This window comes from Schistocerca cancellata, chromosome 4, assembly GCF_023864275.1.
Source record: "Schistocerca cancellata isolate TAMUIC-IGC-003103 chromosome 4, iqSchCanc2.1, whole genome shotgun sequence".
NCBI lineage: Eukaryota > Metazoa > Arthropoda > Insecta > Orthoptera > Acrididae > Schistocerca > Schistocerca cancellata.
The window spans coordinates 484,520,769-484,534,583 of NC_064629.1; the positions used below are offsets into that span (position 1 = coordinate 484,520,769).

The 13,815-nt window shown below is 37.7% G+C and overlaps 1 protein-coding gene across 3 annotated transcripts in view; it reads left to right on the plus strand.

Moving 5' to 3' along the window:
* Window positions 1-5,021, plus strand: part of LOC126183885 (chloride channel protein 2) — a 523,840-nt gene extending 518,819 nt beyond the window's left edge. For all 3 annotated transcript variants that reach the window (XM_049926191.1, XM_049926193.1, XM_049926190.1), the window contains exons 19-20: window positions 747-974; window positions 3,394-5,021. In XM_049926191.1, the coding sequence (XP_049782148.1) occupies window positions 747-974; window positions 3,394-3,609 (444 nt within the window). In that variant the 3' untranslated portion in view covers window positions 3,610-5,021. The remainder of the gene's footprint in view (window positions 1-746; window positions 975-3,393) is intronic.
* The last annotated feature ends 8,794 nt before the right edge of the window (window positions 5,022-13,815 follow it).

The window sequence follows — 13,815 nt, forward strand, 5'->3', positions numbered from 1 at the left end:
TAATAACCATCAAGTTAGTGTTGTATTGGCTGCATGCATCAGTGGTGATCCTTAGATGTAATATATTTATGTATGTCAACAAAGTCACGGCTATGATTTACAGCTGTTATGAATTTCAAAAATTTTTGTGCCTAAAGCTTTGAGAGTGAAATAAAGCTGAATGCTGTAATTATTTACAAAAACACTATTGTCAATATATTAAGTGATAATCTAAAAATAACAGAAAATGCAAAAGAACTTCTAATCAAAACAACAACGTGTTGTTATTTTAATATCAGTATTAGTGATTTCACAATTTAAACTGTCAAGTTTGATCAGTGAATATAATATGATACAGTACTTTTGGGTGCTAAATTTGTGAAAAAACCAAGTTTTATAATCAGACAAGTGACATGTTTGTAATGACAAGCTCCCCAAGCAAGTAAACTGTTAGGAATTTTACTTCTTGTATGATGTAAAAATAATTACTCATGAAGTGTATATTAACTTTTATGAAATTTGTGTATCATCTATAAATGGTAATTTTTTATTGCTGTGTTGACACTGCTAAGTGAATGATTTGTTTTCATGTGATTTTTCTTCAATAAACTGTAACAGATAAATTGCATGCATGTTCAATATTATTCTTATGGAAGCGAAAAATTAAATTCACAGTACTGCCAAATATTGTAGATATGCTAGTCAAAGTCAACAGAAATCATTTTATGTCTTAGCCATGTGTGTCATGAATTATTGCACATTTACAGCCTCGAGAAAGGGTTATAGACATGTCTCCTGAGGACCAGAAACACTGGGAAGAAGAAGAAATGAGGAAAGCCACAAATTTTGAAAAGTGTCACATTGATCCAGCTCCATTTCAGCTGGTGGAAAGAACTTCCCTCCTCAAGGTCCACTCACTTTTCTCAATGGTTGGAATTAATCATGCCTATGTCACTGCCACTGGAAGACTGATAGGAGTAGTAGGACTGAAAGAGGTAAGTAAATGTTTCTGTGCAGTGAGTACAATTGTGTAGATGTTTTTGTTGTGTTAAAATTTGCAAACATCTATAGAAAAAAGCTTGGTTTTGTATAGCACAATTTCACAATAATTTTTAAATATTACGGAAGAACAAAGGGGCATTGACTGAGACAGAAGTGTTCTCAAACTGAACAAGATATGATTGGAAGTAGAACTGATTTAACGTACTACAACCAAACCAAGAGGACTAAGCTATCTTGATAAACTGCTGTTAGATCCTGTGTTTAACGGGTTACTGGCCATCAGAATAGGGGGTAGTCTGTAGTTAGTATACCACTCTCCCAGCTGTTCTGTTAACTCTCCAAAACTGAAGTTGCTATTTTATTAAAGTACCTTCTCTGATATCTTCATGAGGCTAAGTGTGCCACAGCCATGCCCTCCCAGCAATAAGGCAGGCAATAAAATATGACAAAAATGGGAACTGAACTCATGTCCTCCATTTGATAGTGATCCTCATGACTAATTAGCTGCACACATGTTAAGATCTTAACAGAACATTTGCAGGTCACTGGTTCAGTCATTCATGAAACATGAAATAGTGTGCATGCTCACCATACTTAACTCTTCTGGACTTTCAACTGTGGGTTGGAAATACTAAAACAAAAGATGTAAAAGGAAACAGCAGTACCTCCCAAAGCATGAAAAGCCTTATAACCTGGGCCTGTGCTGCAAAAAATTCAAATGAAATTCTACATGCAGTAACGACTGTCCAGAAAGTTTTACTGCATGTATCGATGAATAATGTCAACATTTTCACCGCTTAATGTGACTTTCATAATAATAAACACATGAACCACACCTGAGTGGCAAGTTTGATCACATTTCTTACAGTAGGGCAGTCATTTTTGGCCCTCTCCCTTCTCTCATCATCATCCAACACAAACATGACACACACACACACACACATCTACACTTTTCAGATACATTTACAAACACAACTCTCATACTTTGTGAAGGAAGGGTGCCATTCTGGACAGAAAAACCTTTTTAATTAGGAGCTGAATTTGTACTTTGTGTTCTCCCAGCCAACAATACCACAAGAGTTTACTTTATTATACAATCAAGTTCCACACATGCTATGTCACTGAAGTCCTCTCTAAAGGCTCTATCCAATGCCTCAGAAAAAATTTTAAGAGTATCATTTAAAAAAAACAAAGGTAGTGACATAATTCAGCAGCATTAAATGTTAAAAGTCACAGGTATACGACAGAAAATTTGCCACATTGTTCACTATAACTTTGCAAAACCTGCACCTCAGTATATTTGCTCTGTCTAGATATATTTGGTGTACCCTCTATTATAATGCTAATATTAATAATACTATAACTTAAATTAATTTTAAAACTCCCTGTAAAAATCCTCTGAAACTGAATATGAGGAGTTTCCCAACAGAAGGTTCTTCCAATTTCTTTATTAACATCCACTATATTACCCAAAAGACATTTATCTTGCTCTTACAGGTTGTTGGATACATGCATACACGTGTGTTTAACTCCTTTCTATTGTAGTGTTAAATGCATGATGTCTTTCTGAGGCTAATTATTATGTAGGAATTGCAAACATGACTTCCACAATTTTTTGAGAAAAGACAAATAGTGATTATGACAGAGAACATTAATGCTTATATATGAAGCAATTATGAAAGTATGAAATTTTATGAATAGTCTCTGTCAGATGTTTTCGAACTAACACCAGATTTAATTATCTTTCCCCTAGAACGTTATTACTGTAAGTCCAGTGCAGTTGCGCCTACCCATCCTCTCCCCCCCCCCCCCCCCCCCACCTCAACACACACACAAAGAATTGTGAATCAAAATACACAAGACAAAGCAATCTCTTGATATAATTGCGTAGGCTTCAGCAGCCAGAGTCAGTCGATATAAAAGTTTTCTGGGTATGGTACCGCATCATAATGTATAAAACTACTGCTGCTGGAGAAAAACCAACGTTTCAGCCACGGTTGCAGCAGCTAGACAAAACAACAGAAAAAAATGTTTGAAAGGGGACAGAAGAGTGGAGGAAACCAGCAGCAGTAGTATTATACATTATGACGCAGTACCATACCCAGAAAACTTGTATGTCGACAATCCTGTATTTGTACTAATGCAATATTAAAAGACACAAATATATAACAATTCCTTTCAGCAAAGATAAAGATTCAGATCAGAACAATGAGCACTTTCTCTTGAAACCAAATTGTACCAAACAGTTCAAAACATTTATTTGTGATGTTAGTATATTTCATAAATTCTTATGTGTTTTGAAAATTCTTTTCGATTTTTAGTAAATGAAAGCATGTTTAATTTTTTAGGCTGATGTACTCTAGTAGTGGTCACTTCCACCAATATTGTATTAATATTGATATAATTTTTCAGTTACGGAAAGCTATTGAAGATGCAAATGCTGGTAACTTGCCTGTGCAGCAGCAGCAGCCAGCAGCAAACAGAAGCCTTCTAGAAGTGCCAAAATTTAGCGAAGGGCAACCACTAAATGCTCCTACAGAGTCTGTGTCAAGCAACAATACTGTAGGAAGTGAAAGTGACTATGAAGACTCAAGAAATGAGCAGAATTCCAATACCTCAGTACATTAGTGGCTCTACACCTCTTCATTTAAGTACAACAGGAAACATCCCAAAGCCAAATGCACATCAGAAAAACATTGAATGTGCAGCACTTGTGATTCAAATACTGATGTGACCTCATAAAGGGCATTTTAGATTACATTGTAGCTGAATGTATTATGGTTACATAGAAGATCATTTCCTCGTAATTTTATTATGTGATATTTACTAATTTATTGTGCATTTTTCATATGACTATTGTCTCTATTAGATTGAAAGTTATTCTTTGTGTAGCAAATATGATTGTGTGAATGTTATAACATCTTGCACAGATGTAGAGCAGATATCACAGCTCTATGTGCAGGATAATAGTTGAAATAATTTATACTGAGAGGCTGTGCACTGTCTTGGTGGATCTTCAACAGAAATTACTAGGACGGTTTACCAAAAACAAAATACTTCTGAAAATACCTGTTAGGTTTTGAAAATCACCTTATGCTAAGTCTTTTTAACTGTTGCAGGCAACATAATTGTTTCCTGTGTTATGTGTGTAAGCAATTTGTTCTACATAAATGTGTGTGTGTGTGTGTGTGTGTGTGTGAGTGTGTGTGTCTTTGTCTTTGTCTTTGTCTTTGTCTTTTTCTGTAGGCCTACATGTGAGTGAGTGATGGTGTTTATGAACACAGAAACTATTAATTAGTTTTCATATTTAAGCAATTGTACCAATGGGAGAAATCAGAAGAAGTTTTAGATATTTATAATAAATTTATGACATATTTTATTTTTCATGTGTCATAATCCTTCTTTTATGAGAATGTAAGCAAATTTCATTCTTTCTCCTAAAGTTGACAAGTTGTTTGGTTTCCTCCACTCTTCTGTCCCCTTTCAATTTCTGTTGTTTTGTCCAGTTTCTTGAAACGTATCCTTCCCGAAACTTTTGAATATTTGCTATCATTTTGCACCACCTCCTTGAACTGTTGTATTATCTGGAAAGTTTATGATTTTTTGGGAGCTATGGGGTTTCTTAGGAATGAATGATACTCACTAAATCCTCAAGTTACATTTTCTTCCTTCCTTTTTATATCGCAGCTCTCCCTTGCTTCTTCAGCTGTTATCTCCAATGTATTTTTCTCTTTTATTTACAAGCCACCAAGGCTATATGTAGTAAGGCTGTGGAAACAATTGTCTTTCCTGTGTTGTTTGTGTCAATTTATGATAAGCAGCTGTGTGGTATGCTCTGCCATGCAAGCAGCATCCACTGTCACTAGTCTGAGTCTGAGCTAATTAATGACTTCTTGCAATGTTGTACATATATTGTCCAAGGAAATTTCCCTGTAATAATATTTAATCAAGACTTAAAAATATTTTTAATTGTAATATATTCTGTCAGTATTACACAGTTACTGTGAGTCGTAAATTATGTAGTGAAATAAAAATAAATATTGATGAATTTATTGATCTGAAATAATATTGTTTCTGTATCATTGCACTGCAATGATAATAAAACACCGTCACATCTGGAATTGGTTGTTTTGGATTATTATGTAATTCCAAGAAGGTAATAATCAAAATAATTTTCATACACATATTCTGAAACATGCATGAAACCTTTAATACACATTTTGTAACTGATGTACTGTACAGTAATAGATATTATTGCAAACTGCTTAAAGCACTCCACTCACAAATACAGCAAGGGGAAAAGTGACTGCCTACATGCCACTGTATGAGCCCTAATTTATCTTATCTTAATGGTCCTTATGTGAAATGAACATTGGCAGGGGTGGAATTGTTCTGTAGTCAGCTTTAACTGCTGGTTCTCTAAATTTTCTTAATAGTGTTCCTTAAAATGGACATTGCTTCCCTCCAGATATTCTCATTTGAGTTCCTGAAGCATCTCCATAATACTTGCATGTCGTTCGAACCTACCAGTAACAAATCTAGCAGCATTCCTCTGAATGTTTTGCTTTAGTCTGACCTGGTGCAGATCCCAAACACTTGAGTAGTACTCAAGAATGGGTCACACTAATTTCCAATATGCTGTCTCCTTTACAGATGAACCAAACTTTCCTAAAATTCTTCCAACTATTTGTCTTCTCTACTATCCCTACTACAACCCTTACATGCTCATTCCATTTCATTTTGTTTTGCAACATTATGCCCACATATTTAATCAATGTGATTCTGTCAAGCAGCACACTATTAATAATGTATTTTAAAATTATGGGTTTATCTTTCCTACTCATCTGCATTATCTTACACTTTTCTACATTTAGAGCTAGCTGCCATTCATCACACCAATTAGAAATTTTGTGTAAGTCATCTTGTATCCTCCTACACTCACTTCATGATGACACCCCAACATCATCAGCAAACAGATGCAGACTGTTGCTCATACTGTCCCCCAGACCATTTATGTGAATAGGAAATAACAGCAGTCCTATAACTTTCATGCAGCACTCCTGAAGATACCCTTGTTTCCGATGAACACTAGCCATCAAGGACAATGTACTGTGTTCTGTTACTTATGAAGTCTTTGAGCTACTCACATATCTGCAGTGGGACAAGGTGTCAAATGCTTATTGAAAATCTAGGAATATGGAATGTGCCTATTGCCTTTCATCCATGGTTTGCAGGATATTGTGTGAGAAAAGGGCAAGCTAAGTTTCGCATGAACAATGCTTTCTAAAACCATGCTGATTCATGGACAGAAGTTTTTCCATCTCAAGGAGACTTATTATATTTGAACTGAGAATATGTACAAGAATTCTGCAACAAACCAATGTTATGGATACTGGTCTGCAAATTTTGTGGGTCTCTTCTTTTACCCATCCTATATACAGAAAGCACCTGCACTTTTTCCAGTCACTTGGGACTTTGTACTGAATGTCCATTTACAGAAGGTGTTTGAAATGATGACCATTGGTATCAATGCAGTGCTGCAATCTTCTCATAATGGATTGAGTGGTATCCCTTACCACTTTGACACTTATCAAAGCACATTCTCTGACAATTCTCTCTTGTATATCGTGCAAATAGTAAATATTTGCCGAATATGGTGTATCCATTTAATGTTACAGAGAATGCCAATGAAATTCATTGATTATGCACTGAAAGATATCCATGTCATACATTTAAATATGTGTATGATAAGTTGAGAACAACTGGGCCTTTAACACATTGGAAACATATGCGGCAAAGGAAAGTTACTAGCGAGAAAACGGAAATTGGTACTCTTGCCACTGTGGTCTGAGATTCTTGTGTTAGTTCACACCAAATTGAAAGCCAGAGTAGTGTTGTTCATGTTCTGCACTGCCATAAATATCATCCTTACCACATCAGTCTCTACCAAGAATTAACTGGTATGGATTGTATGCGTTGCATTGAAAACTGCCAATGGGGTCAACTTCAGATTCAGAGGGATGACACATTTATTAATTTGATTTTATTTACTGATATTGCTACATTCACAAACCATGGAAATGTTAACTTGTATAACATGCATTATTAGGCAACTGAAAATTCATATTGGCTGCAGCAAGTTGCACACCAAAAGCCGTGGTTGATGAATGTATGCTGTGGGAATCATAGGCCCCTACTTAATTGAAGGAAATCTTAATGGTAGGAAGTACACCACATTCCTGCAAGAAACATTAGGTCTGTTATTGGAAGAAATACCTTTTGCAACAAGGAACAGAATGTCGTATCAACATGATGGGTGTCCAGCACATTTTTCTCTGATGGCTAGAAATGGGTTGCAGAGACAATTCCCAAATCGTTGGATTGGTTGCAGAGGATATGTGTCATTGCTGGCTAGTTTGCCAGACTTGACGCCTCTGGATTTTTTCTTGTGGGGATTCAGAAAAAACACTGTTTATAAAGACGTTCCAACTACACCTGAAGATATACGAGAGAGAATTGTCAGAGCATGTGCTTTGATAAGTGCCGATGTGATAAGAAATACTACTCAGTCCATGATGAGAAGATTGCAGCACTGCATTAATGCCAATGGACCACTTGGAACACCTTCTGTGAATGGACATTCATGCCACCTTTGTGACCTTCGTTGACCTTCAAACACCTTACTGTTACACATCATTGGATTTGTCCCAACAACTGCTATCAGAAAATAAGTACCAAACTGTAGCATCATATTTCAAAAAAACAAAGGTGACCTTCATATCTCTGAAGTGACCCCACCTAACAACAAAAAACCAACGTCATAATATGGCCCCTGTGGTCCCATGCAACTTTTGTCCCACAAACTTTTCAGCTCCTATCATACTTTCGGAGTTCCTATAGGTGGCAATAGTTAAGTGACTTGCCCTGTATACACTTAAAAATAATTCTGACTTAGATGGCTCACGGCAGGTGAAAAACTTAAAAACTATTCTATTTGCAAGATGTACAAGGAGGCTACACATATATAGAGTATAAATAAATATACAAATTTTTTATGTTTATGCTTTTTCAATATTCTTTTGTTTATTTTTTTAAACATTTTTCTTTCACACACATGATGTGTGTGTGTGTGTGTGTGTGTGTGTGTGTGTGTGTATATATTTCTTTTTTTATCTTTTTTCCCACACATGGTCTATGTGTATGTATGTACGTGCATACATGGTACACATAAATATTTATACCACACACACACACACACACACACACACACACATACACACACACACACACACACACAAAATTACTTGCACTATGATAAAAGGGTCATGCTATTTCTCTGCAGACTATCTCTCTCTCTCTCTCTCTCTCTCTCCCTCCCTCCCTCTCTCTCTTTCTCTCATTCTCACTCAATCAGAGTCCCCCACCCCTTCTCTCTCGCTGCAAGTAAGTAGTTTGAGTAGGGGAGAGTTTCAATCCTGTCATCACAAATGACCCTTTTATCATCATTAGGCGAGAGGTCGATTATAGATTGCTGCACAGTGCACACCTCGCCTCCTCTCAATCGAATACTGGTCTGCCATACCATATGCAGCAGTTGTGGGGCAGCAAATAGTATTCGATAGAGAGGGTAGCTCTTACGACACATGCTTATTTCGGATATTTCCATGCACTTTTGTCTTACGGAATCATCTTTTGGGGCAACCACGCCTTGGCAAAAAATGATTTTATTGCTCAGAAGAGAGCTAAATGCATAATGAGTGGTGTGCAACCAAGGCATTCATGCAGGAATATGTTTAGGAAGCTGCAGGTATTTACAATGATATCTCAGTATGTATACTTTCTTGTATGTTTCATTAATAACAACCACTCTCTCTTCAACACCAGTAGTGAATGTCATGATCACAACACAAGGTCAAAAGAGGACTTTCATAACAACCAGTCAAACTATACCCATGTACAGAAATGGGTAAATTATACAGGCATCAAAATTTACAATGCTCTGCCCAGTGCCTACAAAAGTCTTGCTCCTGAAACACCAAAGTTCAAGAGCAAACTGAAGGAATACGTAGTGCAAAAGTCATTCTACACAATTAGATAATTTTTTAATGTATAGGAGCGAGTTTTTATCATTCAACTCAGTTAGCCATTCAATGTAAGCATAAATGTAAACTATTTGTTGCTGCAGTGTTATACACTATGTGATCAAAAGTATCCAGACACCCCCAAAAGCATAAGTTTTTCATACTGGGTCCATTGTGTTTTCAGCTACTGCCAGGTACTCCATGTCAGTGACCTCAGTAGTCATTAGACATCATGAGAGAGCAGAATGGGGCACTGCGTGGAACTCATGGACTTCGAACTTGGTCAGGTGATTGGGTGTCACTTGTGTCATATATCTGTATGCAAGACTTCCACACTCCTAAACATCCCTAGGTCCACTGTTTCCAATGTGATAGTGAAGTGGAAATGTGAAGGGACACGTACAGCACAAAAGCGTACAGGCAGATCTCATCTGTTGACTGACAGAGACTGCCAACAGTTGAAGAGGGTCATAATGTGTAATACGCAGATCTCTATCCAGACCATCACATGAATTCCAAACTGCATCAGGATCCACTCCAAGTAGTTTTATGACTGTTAGGCAGGAGGTGAGAAAACTTGGATTTCATGGTCGAGCAGCTGCTCATAAGGCACACATCACGCTGTTAAATGCCAAACAATGCCTCGTTTGGTGTAAAGAGCGTAAACATTGGATGATAAAACAGTGGAAAAGCATGTGTGGAGTGACGAATCACAGTACAATTGTGGCAATCTGATGGCAGGGTGTGGGTATGGTGAATGCCTGGTGAATGTCATCTGCCAGCGTGTGTAGTGCCAACAGTAAAATTCAGAGGTTGTGGTGTTATGGTGTTGTATTTTTCATGGAGGTGGCTTGCACACTTTGTTGTTTTGTGTGGCACTATCACAGCACAGGCCTACATCGATGTTTTAAGCACCTCCTTGCTTCCCACTGTTGAAGAGCAACTCAGGGATGGCAATTGCATCTTTCAACAGGATCGAGCACCTGATCATAATGGAAGGCCAGTGGCAGAGTAGTTACACAACAACATCATTGTAATGGACTGCCCCACACAGAGTCCTGACCTGAATCCTATAAAATGCCTTTAGGATGTTTTGGAATGCCGACTTCATGCCAGGCCTCACTGACTGACATCGATACCCCTCCTCAGTGCAGCACTCTGTGAAGAATGGGCTGCCATCCCCCTAAAAACCTTCCAGCACCTGATTGAACATATGTTTGCGGGAGTGGAAGCTGTCATCAAGGCTAAGGGTGGGCCAGCACCATATTGAATTCCAGCATTACCGATGGAGGGCGCCACCAACTTGTCAGTCATTTTCAGCCAGGTGTCCAGATACTTTTTATCACATAGTGTATTATTGCTCAAATACTCTAACACTGGTAATATGAAAGTGTTCACATAAGTATTAATTCTGATGTATGTAATACATTTTTATTTCTTCTAGTTTTCCATATTGTTGCTATGAGTCTGGTCATGAATTAAGGGTGTTGTTGTTGTGGTCTTCCGTCCTGAGACTGGTTTGATGCAGTTCTCCATGCTACTCTATCCTGTGCAAGCTTCTTCATCTCCCAGTACCTGCTGGAAGCTACATCCTTCTGAATCTGCTTAGTGTATTCATCTCTTTGTCTCCCTCTATGATTTTTACCCTCCATGCTGCCCTCCAATACTAAATTGGTGATCCCTCGATGTCTCAGAACATGTCCTACCAACCGATCCCTTCTTCGAGACAAGTTGTGACACAAGCTCCTCTTCTCCCCAATTCTATTCAATACCTCCTCAGTAGTTATGTGGTCTACCCATCTAATCTTCAGCATTCTTCTGTAGCACCACATTTTGAAAGCTGCTATTCTCTTCTTTTCTAAACTATTTATTGTCCACGTTTCACTTCCATACATGGCTACACTCCATAAAAATACTTTCAGAAACAACTTCCTGACACTTAAATCTACACTCAATATTAACAAATTTTTCTTCTTCAGAAACGCTTTCCTTGCCATTGCCAGTCCACATTTTATATCCTCTCTACTTCGACCATCATCAGTTATTTTGCTCCCCAAATAGCAAAAGTCCTTTACTACTTTAAGTGTCTCATTTCCTAATCTAATTCCATCAGCATCACCTGACATAATTTGATTACATTGCATTATCCTAGTTTTGCTTTTATTGATCTTCATCTTATATCCTCCTTTCAAGACACTGTCCATTCCGTTCAACTGCTCTTCTAAGCCCTTTGCTGTCTCTGACAGAATTACAATGTCATCGGCGAACCTCAAAGTTTTTATTTCTTCTCCATGGATTTTAATTCCTACTTCGAACTTTTCTTTTGTTTCCTTTATTGCTTGCTCAATATACAGATTGAATAACATCGGGGATAGGCTACAACCCTGTCTCACTCCCTTCCCAACCACTGCTTCCCTTTCATACCCCTCGACTCTTATAACTGCCATCTGCTTTCTGTACAAATTGTAAATAGCCTTTCACTCCCTGTATTTTACCCCTGCCACCTTCAGAATTTGGAAGAGAGTATTCCAATCAACATTGTCAAAAGCTTTCTCTAAGTCTACAAATGCTAGAAACGTAGGTTTGCCTTTCCTTAATCTTTCTTCTAAGATAAGTCGTAGGGTCAGTATTGCCTCACGTGTTCCAACATTTCTACGGAATCCAAACTGATCTTCCCCGAGGTCGGCTTCTATCAGTTTTTCCATTCGTCTGTGAAGAATTCGCATTAGTATTTTGCAGCTGTGACTTATTAAACTGATAGTTCAGTAATTTTCACATCTGTCAACACCTGCTTTCTTTGGGATTGGAATTATTATATTCTTCTTGAAGTCTGAGGGTATTTCATCTGTCTCATACATCTTGCTCACCAGATGGTAGAGTTCTGTCATGACTGGCTCTCCCAAGGCTGTCAGTAGTTCTAATGGAATGTTGTCTACTCCGGGGGCCTTGTTTCAACCCAGGTCTTTCAGTGCTCTGTCAAACTCTTCATGCAGTATCATATCTCCCATTTCATCTACATCTACATCCTCTTCCATTTCCATAATATTGTCCTCAAGTACATTTTCCATAATATTGTCGTCAAGTACATCACTCTTGTATAGACCCTCTATATACTCCTTCCACCTTTCTGCTTTCCCTTCTTTGCTTAGAACTGGGTTTCCATCAAAGCTTTTGATATTCATACAAGTGGCTCTCCTTTCTCCAAAGGTCTCTTTAATTTTCCTATACGCAGTATCTATCTTACCCCTAGTGAGATAAGCCTCTACATCCTTACATTTGTCCTCTAGCCATCCCTGCTTAGCCATTTTGTACTTCCAGTCGATCTCATTTTTGAGACGTTTGTATTCCATTTTGGCTGCTCCATTTACTGCATTTTTATATTTTCTCCTTTCATCAATTAAATTCAGTATTTCTTCTGTTACCCAAGGGTTTCTACTAGCCCTCGTCTTTTTACCAATTTGATCCTCTGCTGCCTTCACTATTTCATCCCTCAGAGCTACCCATTCTTCTTCTACTGTATTTCTTTCCCCCATTCCTGTCAGTTGTTCCCTTATGCTCTCCCTGAAACTCTGTACAGCCTTTGGTTCTTTCAGTTTATCCAGGTCCCATCTCCTTAAATTCCCACCATTTTGCAGTTTCTTCAGTTTTAATCTACAGTTCATAACCAATAGATTGTGGTCAGAGTCCAAATCTGCCCCTGGAAATGTCTTACAATTTAAAACCTGGTTCCTAAATCTCTGTCTTACCATTATATAATCTATCTGATACCTTTTAGTATCTCCAGGGTTCTTCCATGTATACAACCTTCTTTCATGATTCTTAAACCAAGTGTTAGCTATGATTAAGTTATGCTCTGTGCAAAATTCTACCAGGCGGCTTCCTCTTTCATTTCTTAGCCCCAATCCATATTCACCTACTATGTTTCCTTCTCTCCCTTTTCCTACACTTGAATTCCAGTCACCCATGACTATTAAATTTTCGTCTCCCTTCACTATTTGAATAATTTCTTTTATCTCCTCATACATTTCAACAATTTCTTTGTCATCTGCAGAGCTAGTTGGCATATAAACTTGTACTACCGTAGTAGGCGTGGGCTTCATGTCTATCTTGGCCACAATAATGTGTCCACTATGCTGTTTGTAGTAGCTTACCCATACTCCTATATTTTTATTCATCATTAAACCTACTCCTGTATTACCCCTATTTGATTTTGTATTTATAACCCTGTATTCACCTGACCAAAAGTCTTGTTCCTCCTGCCACCAAACTTCACTAATTCCCACTATATCTAACGTTAACGTATCCATTTCCCTTTTTAAATTTTCTAACCTACCTCCCCGATTAAGGGATCTGAGATTCCACTCTCCGATCCGTAGAACGCCAGTTTTCTTTCTCCTGATAACAACGTCCTCCTGAGTAGTCCTCACCTGGAGATCCAAATGGGGGACTATTTTACCTCCGGAATATTTTACCCAAGATGACGCCATCATCATTTAATCATACAGTAAAGCTGCATGCCCTCGGGAAAAATTTTTCCCGAATTAAGGGTACAGGGTACTTATAAATGGTGGAAAAATCGAAAATTTTTTGTGACTTTATTAAATTCTATAGTCTTTCCTGATTACATTGATATATACATTACAGGGTTTCAAATGAAAAAGACCTATACGTACCAAATTTTAAAGTTACAGTCATATATGCCACTGCGCCCCCTTTATTTCTGTTACAGAAAAAAGTATTGTTTCCAAAAGGC